At 45.4% G+C, this 21,034-nt stretch overlaps 1 protein-coding gene across 1 annotated transcript in view; it reads left to right on the top strand.

Moving 5' to 3' along the window:
- STAB2 (stabilin 2) overlaps positions 1 to 21,034 on the top strand; it is a 136,504-nt gene that overhangs the window by 87,799 nt on the left and 27,671 nt on the right. The window contains exons 41-53 of the mRNA XM_073323666.1: positions 4,129 to 4,205; positions 5,780 to 5,905; positions 7,464 to 7,537; positions 10,338 to 10,409; positions 12,963 to 13,082; positions 14,850 to 14,897; positions 16,145 to 16,228; positions 16,333 to 16,479; positions 16,903 to 17,043; positions 17,439 to 17,498; positions 18,070 to 18,246; positions 18,341 to 18,433; positions 19,971 to 20,117. Of these exons, the coding sequence (XP_073179767.1) occupies positions 4,129 to 4,205; positions 5,780 to 5,905; positions 7,464 to 7,537; positions 10,338 to 10,409; positions 12,963 to 13,082; positions 14,850 to 14,897; positions 16,145 to 16,228; positions 16,333 to 16,479; positions 16,903 to 17,043; positions 17,439 to 17,498; positions 18,070 to 18,246; positions 18,341 to 18,433; positions 19,971 to 20,117 (1,366 nt within the window). The remainder of the gene's footprint in view (positions 1 to 4,128; positions 4,206 to 5,779; positions 5,906 to 7,463; positions 7,538 to 10,337; positions 10,410 to 12,962; positions 13,083 to 14,849; positions 14,898 to 16,144; positions 16,229 to 16,332; positions 16,480 to 16,902; positions 17,044 to 17,438; positions 17,499 to 18,069; positions 18,247 to 18,340; positions 18,434 to 19,970; positions 20,118 to 21,034) is intronic.

Here is a 21,034-nt window from a genome sequence, read left to right on the forward strand (position 1 = left end):
CTGTCCTTCTCTTTCCCTCTCTCTCACCCACCCCCCACCCAATGACTCCATTTCCCCATCCTTCGTGCCCTCATTCCTCTATAGTTCCCACCAGCTCTACCTACTCCTCTTCCCCTTTCCACCCTGATCTCTCTCCTCTTCCCACTAGCCCAAATCCAGATCCCACATCCACACCCTCCTGCTGCTCCTCATTTCTGGTGACGTTTGCTCCAGCCCTGGTCCTCCCACCATCTCCACCCTCTCCATTCCCATACCAATCCTTGCCACCACCTCTGTCCATCGATAGCCATCATTCCTAACCTCCCACCCATGCCCCTCCCGCTCCTTCTCTTGCTGTCTCGGGAATGCCCACTCCATCTCTCAAAAAAAACATCACAGCCAATCACAACTTCTGTATCTCTTGCTCCCTGCAGTTCCTGGCTCTGGCAGATGAGGGGGTCCAGGGCTCTGACACTGCCTCTGCAGCTGCCTTCTTCTTATGGAGGCCTCTCCTTCATTCATACTTCCTGCCCTGGGTCAGGCAGTGGTGGGGGTGTTAGGCTTCCCCTCTCCCATTCCTGCCCCTTCTAATCCCTTCTTCCTTCCCCTTTCTCCTTCTTTGAACAGCACTGCACCCAACTCCGCTCTCCTCTCTTCCTCCATGGTGCTGTCATCTATTGGCCACCCAACTCCTTCCTATCAGCCCCCCAACCCTCAGTCGTTCTATGACTTCCATTCCAGCAGGACTGATGATTTCTCATCTGATATCAGCCATCTTCTCCCTGCCCTCTCTTTTCTTTCTGCCATTGACAGGGCTGTTGATTCTCTCCATTCCTCTCTTCCACCCTTGACTTCTTTGCCTCTCTCCCATTGCAAGGTCCGCCCTGTCAGCTCCTAGTCCTGGATTATCCCCAACATCCACTTCCTCGGCTTCTGTTCTCACATTGCAGAGCATCTGTGCTGGAAATTCTGTAACTGAGCTGACTTCTTCCTCTACAAATCCATTCTCTCCTCCTTCAGTTCTGCTATCTTCCTTGATAAACAACTTTACTTTCCAGCTTAATTGAATCCCATGCCCACAACTCCAGCCACCTTTTTGCCAACTTTGATTCACTCCTCAAACCCTCCTCTCCTCCTGCCTCCACTTCTCTCTCTGCACAGGATCTCCCCAATTTCTTCCAGGAGAAAATTGATAAAATACAACATGATCTTCCCCATCCCCTTGGCTAGCCTTCCCTTCTTATAACTTTCTCTCCTCCTCCCCTGTCACAGATACACCTGCCCCAGTGACCCTCTCCTATCCCATCTCCTGATCTCCCTTGTGCCTACTCTCATCCTCTACTTTACTGTTCTGGCTCTCCTCTGGCTCTTTCCCATTACAGTACACACATGCTGTAGTCTATCCCATTTTAAAAAACAACAATAACAACCTTACTGTTGAACCCACGTGCCTCTCCAACTACTGCCTCATCACCCATCTCCCTGTCATCTCTAAGCTCTTTGAACATGCTGTTTACAATCGCTGTCTGGCGTTCCTGTCCAATTCATCCTAGACCCTCTCCAATCCAGCTTCCACCATTTGCATTCCACTGCAACCATTCTCACCAAAGTATCTAATGACCACGTCTTAGCCAAAGTTCAAAACAAGTACTCCATCCTCATCCTCCTTGACTTCTCAGCTGCCTTTAACACCATCAACCATGCTCTTTCTCTTGAAAGCTTGTCCTCCATTGGTTTCCATGACTGTTCTCTCCTAGTTCTCCTCCTACCTCTCTAATTGTTCCTTCAGTTTGTCCTTCAGAGGATCCTTCTCATTACTCCTCCAGCTTTCTGTGGTGCTTCCACAGGGCCCTATCCTTGCTCCCCTTTTCTTCTCCTCCTACACTTATCTTTGGGTAATCTCATCCATAAACACAAATTCAACTACCATCTCTGTGCTGATGACTCACAGGTCTTTCTGTTTACTCCAGCTCAGTCTCCTGTCCAAACTAAAATTCCAGCCTGTTTCTCTGGCCTTTCCTCGTGGCTGTCTAGCCATCAGCTCAAGTTAAACATGTTGCCTCACTCATATCCATTCAGAATGTTGCTGCAAAGATCATTTTGCTAGCCCGTCACTTTGACCATTGAATGGTCTCTCGTTGAATTCTTCCCCGGGCTTCCCCTTCTGTGTTGCATCAAACAATGTATTCACTATCAAGGTCCTTCACAGTCTACTCCTACTCTACCTATCTCTCATTTGCTTTCAAGATAGAATCATAGAGTTTAAAGCTAGCAGGGACCACCAGATCATCCCGTCTGATCTCCTGTACATCACAGGCCACCAACACCAGCCAGACACTAAACCCAACAACTGAAATTAAACCAAAGAGAACAGCAGAGACCAAGGTGCACCAGTGCCTGAGCCTCCACAATGGCGCAGAAATGATTAAGTGAGATGTACCCAGATAATCCTGGCAAGTGACCAGCACCCACATGCTGCAAGGGAAGTCAAAAGAAAACCCAAGGTCACTGTCAATCTGACCTGGTGGGAAAATTCCTTCCTGACCACACATATGGTGATCAGTTAGACCCTGAGCATATCAGCAAGAACCAGCCAGCCAAGCACCTGAGAGAAACAATGCTCCATCCACCTCACAGAACTGGCCCGCATAGGGTTGCCAACTTTCCAATTTTTTAAAAACTGGACACGACAAGCCCCCCCAACCCATCACTCGCTCCCCTCTCCCCTGGGACTCACCTGCCATCTGCAGAGCCAGGCCGGGAGGAGATGACATGGAGCCTGCCTGCTTGCCCAGTTGGGGCAAAACAGGGCGGGAAGGGTCAATCCCCAGAGCAAGGGGCCAGGGGCAATCGGGGCACAGCAGGGCAGGGGTCATCCCTGGAGTGAGGAGCCAGAGAGAGTTGGGGCCTGGGCCACCTGGCTGAAAAAGCGGTTTCCCACACCCTGCTCCGCCAAAGCTGATCATCCGTTCCTAAGCTTCTCTCCAGTCCATCAGCTGAGCTTCTCCTCTTCCCACACTCCCAACAGTGGAGACCAGTCACTGCGATAACTGGAGTTTTGGTATCCAGTCAGCAGTACTGACCGGACACTGCACAGGTCCCCTTTTGACCAGACCTTCCATTCAAAAACCTGACACCTGGCAATCCTAAGCCCTCCCTGTCCAATGTCCCATCTCCAGCCATGGCCCCCTTCAGAGGAAGGAGTCAAAAAACCCACCAAGAATACACTCCAGGGGGAATCCCCTTCTGACCCCTGTAGGTGGCTGGCTGAAACCCTGAAGCATGAGCTATAGGGTCTGTCTGCACGCAAATAAACACTCACAGCTGGCCTGTGTCAGCTGACTTGGGGTCTTGGGCTGCAGGGCTGTAAAATTGTGGTGTAGACATTCAGGTGTAGACATTCCAAACTCTGGGCCACTCGCCCATCGTGGGGTCCCAGAGCTCATGCTCCAGCCCGAGCTGGAACATCTACACCACAATTTGACAGCCCCATAGCCCACGTCTCACAAGCCCAAGTCAGCTGACTTGGGCCAGCTGCAAATGTTTTATTGCAGTGTAGACATACCCTTAGGAACATAAAATATAACCAGAAGTGAGCCCCAGAGCTGCTGAGCCCTCTTTCTATCATCACAAGCAACCCTGTCATACAACTGCACTCGATTGCATTGTTGACTCCCCGCTTCAATTGGCCAATTGTGCAAGCCTCCATCACCCACCTGTGAACAACCTTTGTGCTTTCTTCCAGGCTGCCCCTCACACTCAGGAAAAGCTCGCCCAAAATATCTGCAAAATTCATTCTTTATCTTCCTTCAAAACCCTTCTTAAATCTCTCCTTTTTTGTGCTGCCTACAAAAAACAATGGTTAGACCACAGCTGTGCTGAGACCACTGCCTATCATGCTGACCAGTACTGTCTCACTGTTTCTTTGTACTCCCCTGTATCCATCTGTTGTCTCTTGTCTAATATTTAGATTGCAAGCTCCTTGGGGAAAGGCCGTTCTCTTGTTCTGCATTTGTACAGCGCCTAGCACAATGGGGTCCGAGGCACCATGGTATTACAAAAAATAATCATAATAAAGATACGGTAGAGCAGCGATGACAATACAGAGCATGCAATGAGTTCTAATCTAACCCCCTTTCTCCGTTCTAGCTGCCTCCTCAAGTCTGGGGGCACTGCATATTGCAAGTGTGCAGCTGGCTTTAAAGGGAATGGAACACACTGTACAGGCAAGTGGGCTTTGTTTTCTATCTGTTCAAAGAATAGCTTGAAGCACTTGGTGTTCACTGTGAAACAGAAGAGCTGCAGAGAGATGCATGTTGCCCCACAGGAAATGAAAAGAGGACTTGCTGCCAGTTTGTTCAAAATGAATGGACTGCAACAGGTGCAGATTCAAAAAAACAAAGGACTAGAAATCCCTTAGATACAGTATATTGTGTTAAGGGGAAAGAATGGGGAAGAGGGAACATATTGTGCACACCTGGAGCTGTGGTAGTTCTGGAGTAGGGAAACCAGGATTCGGTCTGTTCTTTTTTTCTGACCCAGTTTAATGAACATAGGCTGATTGGAGGTACAGTAGCACTTCTAGCTAGTCCTGTGGTTTTGTCCATTTTCTGAATTCTGAATTGATGTAAATTTGTGGTGATTAACTAAAACAGCTCTGTGGATAACCTAAGAAAGGGGCAATTGCCATTAATACCAGGTGTTCTTTTGAAAGCGTGGAAAATCCAGATTTATGAAACAGACTGTTTCCTTCTGTAGTGTGTGTAATTAATTCCTTAATCTTTATCTGATTAAAATAATGCCCTTTGGAACAATGGAGTATTTGTCTAACCATGTTGGATAGCACTGTCCTGACGCCAGATTCTAGCCCCTGCTTTGCAACACCCTAGCAGCACAAATCAGCCAGAAAACCAGTTTAATCTGTTACTGGGAAATTCCCCATATGTAGGGAGCAACTAGGGTGGCATAGAACCAGCCTAAGGTTCTATTCCACTTACTCTTGGGCCCTGGTGTAGGGACTTTCCTGAGAAAAAGGGGGTTATGGGCCAAATTGCCAGTCCACTGTGGTCTAGTTATTCTAGCTACTGGAACAGCTCATTGACGTCATGAGTAGCAGTGTGTAAATTAAAGCAGTTGTTACACTGCTCTAATTTGCACAGGGGACCAGATGATTCCCTACCCACCTTTGCACTACCCAGCACAGCTCAAAATCTGGGAGAACTGAGAAAAAGGCAAGAATTTCTATCTGAATAGCCAAAGTTCTGCAGAACCTAGAAGTATTGAGACCCTTATGTCCTCAAGCTCCAGCCAAGACACATTTAAGAGTCTAACAACTCCCAGGGCCAAAGTCCTTTAACACATGCAAGTGATGTGACTAGCACTCTCAGGCTCCCTTTCCTTTTCAGTGCCAGCGCAGGGTTTACATCCCATCACATGAGGTGTAAACTTTTCCAAACTAAGGAAAAGTTGGAAGGATCTGTATAATCCCATGAAACACGTGGAGGGCCCTCTCTTCACTATTCATCGTTAAGACTAGGCAGCATTGGACGATGGGAACTTATGGAGAACCAATCACAGCTGACTTCTTATTTTCCACATTAGAAATGCACTTTTCCCTTTTCCTATTGCAGTTTACAAGAAATACGTGTAAGATTCTAATTACATCTACGGACTCTTCAATCAGAGTTTGTCTAGGAAATATCACTAAATTCCTTTACCTTTGGAGAAATGACAGAGATTAGTTAATCTGCCAATACAAAATTAAGCATAATTATTTTATTTTTTGTTTCCCATTATACAGTTATTGACGCATGCGAGACCAGCAATGGTGGCTGTTCTGTCAAAGCAGAGTGTAGAAGAACTACTCCAGGAAACAGAGTATGTGTTTGTACAGCTGGATACACTGGAGATGGAATAGTCTGCCTTGGTAAGTGATCACTAGATCAGGACACTTGTCATAAGACAGGGAAGTGGTACAGTGATGTCTCCACAATGTACGTACTGTGTATGTCAATACTGCATGGTGTCCACTGTGTATGAGATGGATCCCCAAAGATATATTTCTCTACACACACACACACACACACACACACAAACACACACACTTCCTTACCTTGGGACAAACTATAAGACACTTTAAAAGGAAATTCAAAATTCAAGTATCTCCAGAACAAAACAAATCCTATGAAATCATAACAGTGAATTGCCCTTTGGATCCAAGAGTCCTAACATTCAGGTCACTGCTTGAAAGGAGTACTTTTGGCACCTTAGAGACTAACAAATTTATTTGAGCATAAGCTTTCGTGAGCTACAGCTCACTTCATCGGATGCATTCCTATGAAGTGAGCTGTAGCTCATGAAAGCTTATGCTCAAATAAATTGGTTAGTCTCTAAGGTGCCACAAGTCCTCCTTTTCTTTTTGCGAATACAGACTAACACGGCTGCTACTCTGAAACCTGCTTGAAAGGGCTGATGCAAAGCCCACTGAAGTCAAAGACTCCCACCGATTTCAATGGACGCTTTGGATCAGGCCTTAGGCCTTATACCCATCCAAGGAAAAAATAAAAGACTTGCACCTGGTCTACACTAGGAAATTAGGTCACTATAACTACATCGCTCAGGGGTGTGAAAAATCCACAATCCTGAGAGATGTAGTTAAACCGACCTAACACCTGCTGTAGACAGCGCTATGTCGACAGGAGAATTCTCCTGTCAACATAGCTACCACCTATCAGGGAGCTGGAGTCCTTCCGACACTGACGGGAGAACCCTCCCATCACCACAGGGAGTGTCTACACTGAAGCACTCCATCTTTTTACATGTAGACAAGGCTTTACTGTATTAAACTTCATTGTGAACCATTCTAAAAGCAATATTGTCTGCATGTTTCCAGCTCTTGCTGAGAAAGATGAAAGATACTTACAAGGAGGGCATTAGGTAGCAATGAGAATCAGTCTAAATGAATCACATTTGTCCATAGGTGCTGAGTTTCTAATCTGTGAGGGGGTGCTCCCCCCAGCTCCACCCAGGCCCCACCCCTATTCCACTCCTTCCCCCACCCTGCTTCTTCCCACCCCGACCCCGCCTCTTCCTGCCCTGCCTCTTCCCCACCCAGTTCTGCCCCCTCCCCCAAGCGCACTGTGCCCTCTCTTCTCCCCTCATCCTCCCCAGAGCCTCCTGCATGCCATGAAACAGCTGATCATGGCAGGCAGTAGGCACTGGACGGGGGAGGTGCTGATCGGCAGGGCCCGCCAGCAGGCAGGCGGCACTGGGGGGAGGGAGAGGCGTTGACAGTGGGGCTGCCGGTGGATGCTCAGCACCCACCATTTTTTTCCTGTGGGTGCTCCAGCCCCGAAGCACCCACGGAGTCGGCACCTATGCATTTGTCACAAGCCTGCATTCCTAGTACATGTTACTTTAGCTAATCAGTGAAGTGAGAATTTGTAAATCACTGAGTTTTCTCCAATTGTTTTTGTTTTATAAAGAAATCAACCCTTGCTTAGAGAACAACGGTGGATGTGATAGAAATGCGGAATGCACTCAGACTGGACCCAATGAGGTAAGTTATGTGTCATCACAGTTAAAAAGGCCGAGTGTGGTCACTCTGAGCTAGGGCTGGCTGAAAAATTTCCAACTGAACTTTTTTTCTCTGTTCTTTTCTTCTTTTTGGACAGAAAATTGGGTTTTCAACTAAACGACATTTGTGGGAAGTGTTTGCCTTCCTCACCATTTTTCAATTTTTCCTTAGAAACCAAAAACCTGAAAAATGTTGGCCAAAACCATTTTTTTGTTTTGTTTTTTGACCCTATTTTTTCATTTTTTCAAAGTTTTTAGCTGAAAACTTGGGGGGGGGGGGCTGAAAATGAAATTCTTTTAATTTCTGTAAAAATTTTCTGCAGAAAAATCTCCACTTTCCAACCAGCTCTGCTCCCAGTGTATAACAGATTCATGCATAAGCAGATAAAAACAAGTGCTGTGTTAACTCTGCAATGAATGTGCAATAAGTTTTACACCAGCAATTACCACTGCTTTCACATGACTAGAAGTTTAGCTATAACTGAAGTATTTATTACTACCCTTCTACTTTCATACTTCACTGTTATCGCTATGGGTTGGACGGTAGTTCTACAATCCAGCCTGCATAGCTGTGCTTCCCTGGGAGCAGGGCAAGAAAAAGACAGTGACTGGAAATAACAATCTGGTTCCTGCTTCCCCTTAACTCCCCTCTTGGAGAAATCTGCATCCTTTGGCTGACACAGATTACTTCCCCTTTGCCTCAGCCAGGGGTGCAACCAGAATTTTCCTAAGGAGGGAGCCCAGAGTTCTCCCTCCCTGGCCTTTGCACCTAGATCCATGCTCTCCCCACTGCACCCAGCTCTACACACACTGTCCTCCTGCCATCCACTCCCAGCCCTGCGCTCTTCCCCTTACATTGCCCCACCCCGGCTCTGAGCTCTCCCCGCTGCATCCGGCTCAACACACAGTCCCTGCCTGCTGACCCACACTCAGCCCCCCACTTCCCTCCCCACATTGCCCTGCCCCCCAAATCCAAGCTCTCCCCCTGCACCCAGCCCTGTGGTCTCCCCACCCCGCACCTAACTCCAAGCTCTTCCCCAAAGAGCCAGCCAGACTGGAAAGCACCATTGCCACCAGACGCCAGACAATTCTGGGAGCTCCAGACCAGACCCCTATCCCCTTCTGTGTCTCCACTTCCACAGGAAGCACCAAAAGCCTGGATCCAACCCTCCCACCCTCATGGGGACTGGGAGTTCCCAGTGACCCCTGCTTCTCTCCTCCCCAGAGGATGAGGATGCCCAGTGCCCAGAAATGTCAGGAGAACTGCAAAGGTGGAGGTGGGGGACCAAGTAGCACACAGTGTTGCAGTACCACTCAGATCTGGCCTGCCTATCCCTCCACCAGGACAGACGGGTAGCTGGGCCAAATATCCAGCTCCGGTCAGGAGCCATGTGGACAGGCCCAGCCTCAGCTCTCATGTACGGGATGGCACGTTGGGTGAGGGGAGCATGGTGCCAAAGCTCTGCCCACCTGTACAGGAGGGGATGTAACCACCCAGCAGTGGCTGCCCTCTAACCTTCACAATCACTGGCAATGCTGGTAGCCTCCCCAAAGGGGCTCCTTACACTGCCTTTCTCCCCTGTACAGATGTGCAGGAAGGCTCACCACTGACCCCTAGGAAGTACTATTTTTTATTCATATAATTTCTACAAACTCCTGTAACTAGAGGGCTAACTACATGCCTGAATTGCTTGTCCTTCCCCAAAGAGCCTGGAGATTTATCAATGTATTTTAGAATGCAGATACACTGAATATCTTGTCATTACACTGCGATTGCTTGGTACTTTTGCTTTCTGATGCACCAGCTACCTCCAAAAGAATAACTGCAGAGTAATGCCAGCATCAGAATAGTGTAGTTAAATGGCCCTAGATTCTCAAATGACATGCATAAAGCGTGCAGTGTAGTTGTAGCCATGTCGGTCCCAAGATATGAGAGAGACAAGGTGGAGGAGGTAATATGTTTTCTTCGACCAACTCCTGTTGGTGAAAGAGACAAGCTTTCGAGCTACCCAGAGCTCTTCCTCAGGTCCTGAAGAAGACCTGAAGCAGAACTCTGAGTAGATCAAAAGCTTGTCTCTCTGACCAACAGGAGCTGGTCCAATAAAAGATACTACCTCCCCCACCTTGTCATGCTTGAAGTCTGACCTTTAAAGAGAAAATAAGTAATTTCCTTTAGCCGTGATAACCTTCCAGCTGTGTGATAATTGTGGGTATCAAAAAGCATAAGCCCAGGGTAACTACACTGAAACATGCACATGACGCTGCTGAGTAAGATGCTGGCAGTAGCGACACAAGGACACATTTGTTAAAGTACTTTTGTGGGAGTATTTCACCACCCCAAAAATGTCCCCACAAAAGTGTCCTGGTTCTTTATTCTGAAAACATGGTCACCTTCTTTAATGATTTAAATAATACAGCTAAAAGGATGGGGAGATGAGTTGTGTTTTCAGCTGGTATCTGAAATGAGCTACACTGTCAGAGGTGAGATAAAGAGAGGGTATTTCTGATGCCCTCAGTTGCAGAGGAGAAGCGAGAAAGGATCATGGAGCTATGACACCTTGCATCAGCTGAGGATCTGCCCTAAAGAGATGATGCGCTTGTAGCGTGAAAAATGGTAAATTACAGAATGGATGTTAAGATAAAATGGGATTTTGAGTTCTTTTCTCTCCTCATTTTACCATGCAGATCAGTATAGCCAATAAAAATAAATAAAATCAAAAGGTACTACACAGCCAAGTTCCATATGTTTCTGTGTTAATATGGATCCTTTCTTCCCCTGGTAGGCCGTGTGTAATTGTTTGAAAGGATATTCAGGAGATGGTAAAACATGCACATACATCAATCTGTGTTTATCGGTGAGTATCATTTTACAGGAAACTATATTCTCATCATAAATTTTTTTTTATATAATACCAATATGCTTTTAGTTTGGTCTGCATGCAAGACTAGCTTAGAAATGTGTAGAATAGCCCATCTGGACCTGATTCAGGAAAGCATGTAAGCATATGCTTAAGATATAGCTAACAGCACTTAACCATGTGCTAAACTTTAAGCTTATGCTTAGATGTTTTACTGAATTGGCCCCAAATATGGAACAGTCTAGTTTTTAGGCTGTGCTCAAGATTTTTAAAAAAAAAAACTTAAATCAAATCCTGGGGGAGATACTGTTTTTTTGTGGTTAAAGGCAAGGAGTAATTTTCATTATTTCTGAACAGATTTTTCAGTGTTGCTGGAATTAGTTAAAATTTAAAAATCCATTCTATAAATTACTCACAGTTTCTGAAGTACCTACAAACTTCTAAGGTTTTAGAAGTGAATGTAGTTTCTAAGAAAGACCAAATAAAATAGCCAAATTCCAATGATAAAGTGAAAATTCTTCTCTGATGCCAGTCTCATTGATCATTCCAAGATGACAAATCAAATCTCACAACTCCATTCCTGTCAGCTCATCTGCTCCCAGGATAATGTATTATGGGCCAGATTCTCCAGTCTGCTAAGTGGCCTGAAAATGGCACAATGTGGCCGTAAAGTAGCGAGACGGCAGGTAGAGAATTCCCCCTATGCAGTGGAACTCTTCACTGGTGTTAACTCTGGTGCATCCCTCAAGTGTAAGAGGGAGAAGAGGGCATGTTGAGAGTGTTCTGGGAGCAGGGTGGAAGGGGGACAGGGAGATGAGAGGGGCATGGTAGAGCAGAGCTCCACTATGCTTGATCCTCCACTGGTGTAAGTTTCCTCAGGTAATTTAGGACTCTCCCTGTGCATGTGTCATCAGGGAACCACAACCCTGTGCTCAGATGGTTTGGAGAACCAAACCTTCTGTCTTTGGAACTACTCATTATGTGCAAAGAGTTGGCACAAGCTCTAGGCACCAGTTGGCTCCCATGTGACTCCTAACCTTGGTGCTGGCGCTCTGCACAAGGTTGAATTTTACTCAACGGGCCCAATCCCATACTTCTGACACAGGCAAAACTCCCGTTCACATTGAGACCAAATATGGAGTGTAGGATCAAGCCCTCTGATGCATACAAGCACTTGCTCATTGGTCTCAGATGAAAAGCCCTCAACATTCAAAAGCTGCCTCCCTGTGATCACAGGCTAAGGATGGCTGATGCATTTCACTGTCCTGTGCACATTGATCTTTCATCTCCAGAGAATGGTGACAAGTAGTCATCATCCCTTGACCTGGCAATAGTCTGTCACTGGATTCTTTTCCAAAGATTGCCCAGATGGAATAGCGAACAAATGTAAATTAAAAGTCAGGGGAGGGAATGTTGTTCAGATTTATGAGCTACCGCATATGGTTTTGTGTGAGCTTCATTCTGACAGCTTCTCTTCCACTTCACTGGCTGCAATGCTATTAAAAGAATGTTTTTACAGAAGGTTGCCTTTTGTCAACATTGTGCAGCATGCTAATCTGACTGTAATATAGCCAAGTGCTCCATGGCAAAGCTACACAGAGAGCTCTGAATAAACTCAGTTCCCTGTCCAACAATCCAGCTAGATCTACCCAAATAAACAGCACACAAAACCAAACCTCACTACATAGGGTGAGAACTATGGTAGGGCCCATCCCGACTAGACCCCTGGTGGTAGTTCAAGAAGGACCCCCCCCAATACCACTGAGAGTGGGAGGTCAGACAAAGTGGAAGTGGGCTCCCATGTGCCTGGCATCAGAGTTTTAGAAATGAGCGTGTGAAAAGAAAATGAGCTACATTTCTCATTTGGCAGCATTCCCTGATTTGTTGTGAAGAGATGTTTTCCCTTGTCCACAAGTAAACCGGTTTTCAGTCTGAAGATCTGATTATCAAGTAGGCACCAATTCTGAATTGGCTCAGTGGGTGTAACAAGGGCTGGGAACAGCCAGATCTCCCCTCTGGGGAATTCCCCTGACAAAGAGAGCTCCCAAGAGATGGAAAGCCAGATTAAGAGACCTATGGGAGACGGGAATGAGTTGGAGGAAGGACACGTGTGGCAGTTCTGTGCTCCAGCTATTCTGGGCTACCAGACACATAAGGAGTAAACTAGAGCAGCCTCTGCAACCCAGAATCCCAGAGCCACTTTTGGCTCCCTTCCCTCTCAGGATGTACCTCCTAAGAGGTGCAGCTCAGAATCATAGCCCAGGAGTCCATGATGAGGCCTGCATGGAAATCTTTTGGGTAGCAGTATACAATAGCCAGTTACGTCACTCCGAACTGAGGAGCTAGCAAGCGGGTGTTAAAGAAACTGGCAGTGTGCTTTGCTTTAGGTGTCAATAACTATCTTTACATTAATCTTGAATGCTTTTTTACTATTCATAAGAAAGAGACTATTTCCCTCTGTTGGAAGTTTGAGCAAATGAGCTGAAATTATTTTGTAAACACAAATACGCCAACTAATTTGATTTTGTCTGATGTTCCTAATCTTACAAGAATAACGGTGGCTGCAGTGAATCTGCAATCTGCAATGACACTGAGCTGACAGAGAGGACCTGCACCTGCAAACCTGATTATGTTGGGGATGGATTTAAATGCCGAGGCAACATCTACCAGGTAAAACATTATGTGTGTTCACTGTTATTGAATATTTTTCAGAGAGTTATGTAAAACAGTGGCGACTCTTAAAACCATACCAGTTTTGCATAGATAAATAGGTACAGCTACCCAAGTATTTCCTAGGTATGTCCTGCAGTAGCTATAGGGAATACTGCAAATGCTGAAGTAAATTTATGTGTTTATCTAACGGAGAAGTGGCACCTTTTAAAGAGCAATAGTGCTGCACATCAGATAGCTTGTTAAGAAGCAGTGGCATAAGCATGGGACTAGGGTTGAGGAACTTATGAGTTCTAGTCTCTCTTTTGCCAATGAATTTCAGTATAAATCATATAGGACTAAATTTTCCAAAGTGCCCACTAATTTTGGATACTTGGGCTTTGGGTGTCCAATCTGAGACACATAGGATGGCTTTGTTTTCAGAAATGCTGAGCACCTACTACTCCAAGTGAAGTGACCAGGAGCTTCAGGTTCTTGGTGCTTCTGAAAGGGCCAGATTCCACTTGGCCCTTCATGGATGAACAGTGGAAGGGGAAAGAGGCGCAAGGAGCCTTCTGCTCCTTCATACAGTCCATATGAAGGCCAGGCAGAACGGCAGAACCTGCACCCCGGAGAGTGCACAGCTGGCTCTTTCCCTTCTTGCACAAATGATGATAGGGCCAGAACTGAAAGGGAGGAAAGGGTTTCCTCTGATAGCCAGAAAGACATCAGAGTTTATATCCTATTAACTCTTCAGCCCCTAGCCCAGGGGGGTTTATTATTACCCTGATTACCTGATTATTACCCTTTAAACAAGGATTGTCCTGAAGATGTCCATCCCTTACTTTTTATTACTGAAGAATTATGTCCTGAAGAATAATTCCCTCCCTTACTTTTTATTACTTCTCCAAAGACATGGAGGAATGGTTATGTCTCCTCTTAGTTGTCGGTTCTCTAGGTTATGTGTTCATTTCTCTTAACCTCTCCTTCATATGTCATACTTCCTAAAACTTTTTGCAGTTTTGCTTGCCTTTTGGGTTTTCCCCAGTTTAACAAAGTTCTGTTGCATAAAGCCCAGAACCACATGCAGAATTTTTCATGTGGTCGCTTCAATACCATATAGAAATTTATCTCCCTAGTCCCATAAGTGTTACCTCTGGACAAGATTTTCAAAAAAGACTAGTGTGTTTGAGGGCCCAACCTGAGACACCTTAAAGGGACCAGATTTTCAGAGAGTGTTCTGACCTGCCTTCTGAAAATCAGACCTCTCTGAAATGTCTCAGGTGAGGTTCCCAGAATCACTAGTCACTTTTATAAAGTTTGGTTTCTGTATATAACTTTCAATATACCATGTACTTTGTGCAGCAGCAGCAAAATGCATGTTCCGTGACAAGCTGTAATCTTCAATATTGACAATCAAGGCCTGGTTTTGTCTCTCTGGGTCTCTATAATAAGACTAGAACTATAATATGAGGAAATGGAGTGACCTGACACCTAGCTGGCACTGCAAGGAACGTGGATGCTGCTATTCTTCGATTCTGACAACTGCTTTCTGATAGACTGGCAAGATAACACATACCACAAGCCAGATAAGAGCTACAGTGAGAGGTCAGCTGACAAGCTGTACCAATGCAGGCGATTACTGTATCATCTAGACCAAAAAGTTCCCTTTCTAGTACCAGGCATGTTCCTTCCGTGAGGGCGGCATTCATTAATATTCTTCAGACACAATTCTGAATTCTAAATTCACACAATTCAATATAAAAGTGCTTTTACTCTTGGTTGCAGGAGCTTCTTAAGGATTCCAATACTACTCATTTTTATTTCCATCTCAAGGTAAGAAAATTCTTGAACGTTTTTTGTGTCACAACATCTCTGGCCCTAATCTCACAAGGTAATCAGGACTGGAGATGGTCAACTATTACTTATGTTGGAGACCCACAGGAAACCTAGATTGTTGCATGTAATAGTGCTCGTTATTCAATAAGTGGCACTTTCCCCTCTGAGTCAGTACTGCTACAATGGCTTTGAGGCTGGAGGGACTATGCACCAGTGCCCTTTAGATCAGACCCAAAACTGAAGCCCTTCCCATCCACAGACAGAGATCCCATGGCACATTTCTCCAAATTCTGATGTGGGTAACTACATTCGGTTGATCTAGTTCCCATTGCATTTGACCTGGTATTTTTCACCGCCTCTCTAAAATGTGGCGGTGTGTTGCTGTGTGCTTCTAAACAGCTGCTCTGTGCCTCCCGCAGTTCTAACCACATTTCAGAGGACGGTGATTCCTTTGTGTAGGCATATGTAGCGGGGCAGTGTGGAACAATGGGTAGGGCAGGAAACCTGAGTTCTAGTCCCAGTTCTGCTCTGTGTCCTTGGAAAAGTTTCTGTGTCTTTGTTTCTCCTCCACCCTTTAGATTGTAAGTGTTTCTGTACAGGGATTCTCTCTTGCTATATGTTTGTCCAACACCTACAGCAATGGGCTGTAGGTTTCCAACCATAAGATTGTACATAAGCATATGGAGATATATATAGATATATGTGTGTGTGAATATGAAAACACTTTGGGTTCCTTCAAGATGAAAGGTTTTAACCACTCTCCCTGCAAAGCTTGTAACCTTTCTGCTTCCATATTAATCGCTACTGAGCACAGCTTTCTCTCTTACTTTCAAGCACTACTTGTCCATTGTTATAAAGGAAGGCAGCACATGAGAGACAGAAGGAGAGCTCTGTGCCCTTAAGTAGCAGCAGAGGAAGCTGGGGGAGAGTATGGTGAGGCAAATTTTGCAGAGAGACCTCTTTAAATCCTGTTAGACTGAAGGAGTTTGGAGGGCATCTTCCTCATAGCAACAGAGTGTTTCCCTCACTCTTACATTACTTGTGGTGGGATGGGAGAAGGGAATGCAATGTGAGGCAGATGGCAGCAAGGAACAGAGCTGTGGGCAGCCACAGAGGTCAGTCTAGAGGCCTTGCCTACAGTAAGGGGCCTGGTTCCCTGTATGGGATCCAGTCTAATTCTGCCCAGTGTATGAAACTATGTGCATTAATGAATGATCTTTGCTTTGTTCTTTTAAACTTTCCAGGCCCTTGCTCTCAAAGATATTGCAGGTTCTGGTCCTTTCACTGTGTTTGCACCCAATACAGAAGCATTTAACAGTGAACCAAAAGTAAGTAAGAAAAAGGCAATGAACTTTGGGTGAGTCAGCTGGGAGCTTTTGGATTTGTATGTTATTCTGTCCTTGCCTTTGAACTCCTCCAATTCCTGCCCTAGATTAAAGACTGGATTGTCAATGGAGTGATGCCCCAGATCCTTAGGTACCATATGGTGGGCTGTGCCGGACTTCTCTATAATGACCTGACAACAATTACTAATGTAACCTCACTCCAGGGGGACCCCATCCAGGTCACTTTCTCACAGGTAACAAGATAGCCAAGGTAAAATTGTTAGAATAATAAACTGACCATTTTCATTTGTCATTTTTAAAATCAGAATGTTCCTTTTCCTCCTAAAAATAATAAATAGTATTTAAAATAAGAATTGTCTGTTGCTGATTGCTTTCACAACTGCCACCCTCTCTATTTGCCCCGCTAAGGGTGCAGACTTGCAGTCCTTGCTCATGTGAGTAATTTTTACTCACATGAGTAGCACCATTGATTTTCGTAGGACTACTTGTGTGACTGAGGGTTGCAGGATCAAGCCCTAAATTACTAAAACTGGAGCCCTATTTATTGCAAGTCTATTGCAAGCAGTGAGTTGGCCTCTCATGGTAAAGAGTTTTCATCTCAGCATTTCCCTCCTGCACATTTCCATAGAGAACACTTTTTTTGTTTACCTTTTCAGAATTCTGTGTACCTGAATACCAAGGCTAAGATTATATTCAGCGATACTGTCAGCACAAATGGTGTGATACACCTCATAGATAAAATCCTACTTCCACAACACATGCAGGAATTCCCTAAGGGGCAATCGGGGACTGAGCGGGTACGTACCTCATTCCTGTAGCATTCTGCTACAGTCTAATCTGGAATGTTTCTTGCCAATTACCATTTGGCATAGTAGTTACAACCAAAGCATTGGCATTATAAAGCCCCTATACTGAATGATTAGCATAGTTTTACAGTGTTGTATATTTAAAATTCTTTAGAATCATTCCTACATTAAATTTATATTAAAGATGTTCTGCTTTGTAAAGACCTTTAAGGTGGCTTTGATTTCACAGTAAGGTCAAATTAATCGACGACGTTACTGGTCATATGCTAGTGGTAAATAAGTAGATGTACAAGATCAAACATGCCAAATACCTTCTTACTAAATCTATATCCAATTTATTTCCCAGACAAGACAAGTAAGCCCATTTAATATTCTTATCTTTCTAGGAAAGCCTTAAAATGGTTGCAGCCAAACAAGGATACATCATGTTCAGCAACTTGCTAGAGGTAAGAGAATCCAGGAGGCAATGACCATTTGGCACAGTTTTGTGAAATTGGCACACAGCCTGAGTGATGGGCCTGTGTACAGTGTGGAATGGGGCACAGGCTCCCTCCCCACAAGCTATGGAGGAGCCCCTGCAATCAGTTCTCTCACCTTCCACATGGGAGAATGGCAGACAGGTCTGAGCACTCATGGGTCCCTAAGATCCATCCCCTCCCTGTGTGCTAAAACTTTTTGGCCCGGATTTGTAAAAATGGGCTCCTAAGCTCAGAGATAGGCACGTAAATAAGTGGCCTGATCCCTAATAAGAGTTGCTGGGTGGTCAGCACTTTTGAAAATCAGCTTCAGAATAGACTTAGAAACCTAAATGTAGACACCCACTTTTTAAAATCTTTGCTTTGTGCCCAGGAAGGCAAAAATACAGGCCATTTACTAGGAAGGCTATGATCTATTCAGCATCCTCGCTGCTGGGCCAATTCACTCCTAGCTACAGTACATGTTTCTCAGAGTTTATCCTTTACAGTGGATGTAATTTTACAGTAAGAAAAAAAATCACTCATTTTTTCTATGTTGCAGAATGCCGGTTTGATGAGTGTAATCAATGATCCTCTTCATAAACCAGTCACCTTGTTCTGGCCTACTGATGAAGCTCTCAGAGCTCTGCCTAAGGAACAGCAGGATTTCCTGTTTAAAAAATCTAACAAGGACAAACTGGTGCAATATCTGAGATTCCATGTCATCAGAGATGCTAAGGTGCTTTCAAACAATTCCTGATTTGTTTAGAAGAAGCATTGCTAAAACTGTTCTCCAACACCAAATCTTCCCACTCTGTGTATTTCTTTCACAGATTTTAGCCTGTGAGCTCCCCAGCTCCAATTCTCTGAAGACCCTTCAAGGTTCTGATCTCAGTGTAAAATGTGGGGATAACAACAACTCTATTGTAAGTGGTTAACATACGAGCACATTGGGAATCCTCATGGAATGTACTATTTAATAACATAGGCCTTGATACTACATTGGGAACCAATAGTGCAAATCCCTCTATGCCTATGCAGAGCCTCCCTAAGGTATTAACAACCCTGGAATTAATGGTGCTCCACATATGCATAGTGGTCCACATTAGCATATCCCCGTGCAAGAGTAGAGGCTTAGAAAACAGATCCACAGGTTTGTGATTTGCCTTACAGGTACAGTGACTTATTGAAGAATAATTTTCTTTATCATAAGGGAGTAGTCTCTCTAAATAACTGGCTGGCACATACCTCAAAAGAGAAATACCACCATGCCTCAGGCCCAGATCCTCAAATGTAGCTGAGTTCAATGGGAGTTAGGTGCCTAAATACCTTTGAGGATGTAGGCCTTAGCAGGTAACACATCAAAATATAAAATGAGCTCACACAAAGTGAAGTTGACTCTGGGAGAAGAGCCCTAAGTGTACGATGTACAGTATGGGCTACATTTTAGCACTAAGGACTTGCAAATTATTATTGCCTAGATCAGTGGTTCCCAAACTAGTTCCACCGCTTGTGCAGGGAAAGCCCTTGGCAGGATGGGACGGTTTGTTTACCTGCCGCGTCTGCAGGTTTGGCTAATCGCAGCTCCCAGTGGCCGCGGTTCGCCGCTCCAGGCCAATGGGGACTGCGGGAAGTGGTGTGGGCCAAGGGATGTACTGGCCACCTCTTCCAGCAGCTCCCCTTGGCCTCGAGCGGCGAACTGCGGCCCCTGGGAGTGGCGAACTGCGGCCCCTGGGAGTGGCGAACTGCGGCCCCTGGGAGCGGCAAACTGCGGCCCCTGGGAGCGGCAAACTGCGGCCCCTGGGAGCGGCAAACTGCGGCCCCTGGGAGCGGCAAACTGCGGCCCCTGGGAGCGGCAAACCGCGGCCCCTGGGAGCCACGATCAGCCGAACCTGCGGACGCGGCAGGTAAACAAACCAGCCCGGCCCACCAGGGGCTTTCCCTGAACAAGCAGCAGAACAAGTCTGGGAACCACTGGCCTAGATACAAACCTGTACAAAATCTGTTGTGCAAACTGCATGGTTTGTGTGTGTGAGCACCTGTTTGCACTCAGGTGCACTGACTTTGCAGGTAGGTGTTTCTGAACATTTGGCCTTATGTGAATATACACTGAATAAGGAGACACCATGACTGTTATGAAGGAGCACACTGCATACTCTTGTGGGGGAGGGGATTCATGGGTGATGGCATCTGCCTACCATTCCCTCTGGCACCATGGGGGGCATGGCAAACTGGGTCACCCCCACCTTAGAGACAGGGGTTTGCATGCGTAAGCCCAGTGGGAAATGCTGTTATCCCATCTGGAAATGATATGCAATTTTACTTTGTAAGAGAGAGAACTGACTTCAAAGGAAGATTTATATTCTTACTAATTCCTGAACAGGAACTGCACATGGACTGAACCAAGCATCCAGTGAAGCAGACTCCTTATTTTGTGCGATTGTCTTCTTGCCTCTCTCTCAGGGTGACCTCTTTCTGAATGACAGGAGGTGTAGGATAGTGCAGCGCTACCTGGAGTTTGATGGTGGCATCGCTTACGGGATTGACTGCATGTTAATGGACCCCACCCTTGGCGGGCGATGTGACAATTTTATCACTGCAGATTTCTCGGTCAGTCAGTCCTTCAGTTCAGTTCTGTGACCCTTGGGGAAATGTGAAATGTAGGCCAAATCCTGGCCGCACTGAAGTCAATGGCAAACCTCCCATTGATTCCAATGCAGTCAGGATTTGGCTGCAGGTCTGAAACTGTTTAAATGCTACTTTGGGTTTGTCTGGTGGGAAGCCTAGGGTGGATCTTGACTAACTAAAATAAAGTATCAGGGGGCAGCCGTGTTAATCTGTATCCACAAAAACAACAAGGAGTCCAGTGGCACCTTAAAGACTAACAGATTTATTTGGGCATAAGCTTTCGTGGGTAAAAAACCCACTTCTTCAGAAAGGTGAGGTATGGTGCCTAAAAGATACACTAAGGTCCACCTGCAACTACGGTAAGTAAAAGAGCAACGTTAGGCTGGGATTAGCTAAAACATGTTAGCTAACCCTGACCTAATTTCAGCCACTTCTCCTAGTCTAGACAAACCCTTTATGGACAAATATGACTATGAACAGAGTGCAAAAATTAATTCTCTTTGAAGCCTTTTGAATAATGCATGTTGAGAGAGCCAAATAAAGTTACCACCTCTAAGAGGATGATGCTATTACTGGCTAATGCTGTCTGCCTTCGCAGAAACATGTAAAAGTCTATTATAATACATCTACATGTGTATTATCATAACACAAAGGGGATTTTTTTCCTGACCCTAGATGGTGATCCCTATAAGCAGGAGGATTGTTAGTGCTTATTTTTAGCTTAACTGGTATGTCTGTGGATGCTTCTGCTCTTTGTATAAATATCTATATCTAGAAACTCTCATACTCACAAGGTGCTCATTTACTATGTTGATGAGGGCCATATCAGTTTCTAAAGAGAAATAACAATATGGCCAAAAAACCACTAGTGGTTTTGAGTCCTCAGCTTGAGTCACCTT

This window comes from Lepidochelys kempii, chromosome 1 (genome assembly GCF_965140265.1).
Source record: "Lepidochelys kempii isolate rLepKem1 chromosome 1, rLepKem1.hap2, whole genome shotgun sequence".
Lineage (NCBI taxonomy): Eukaryota > Metazoa > Chordata > Testudines > Cheloniidae > Lepidochelys > Lepidochelys kempii.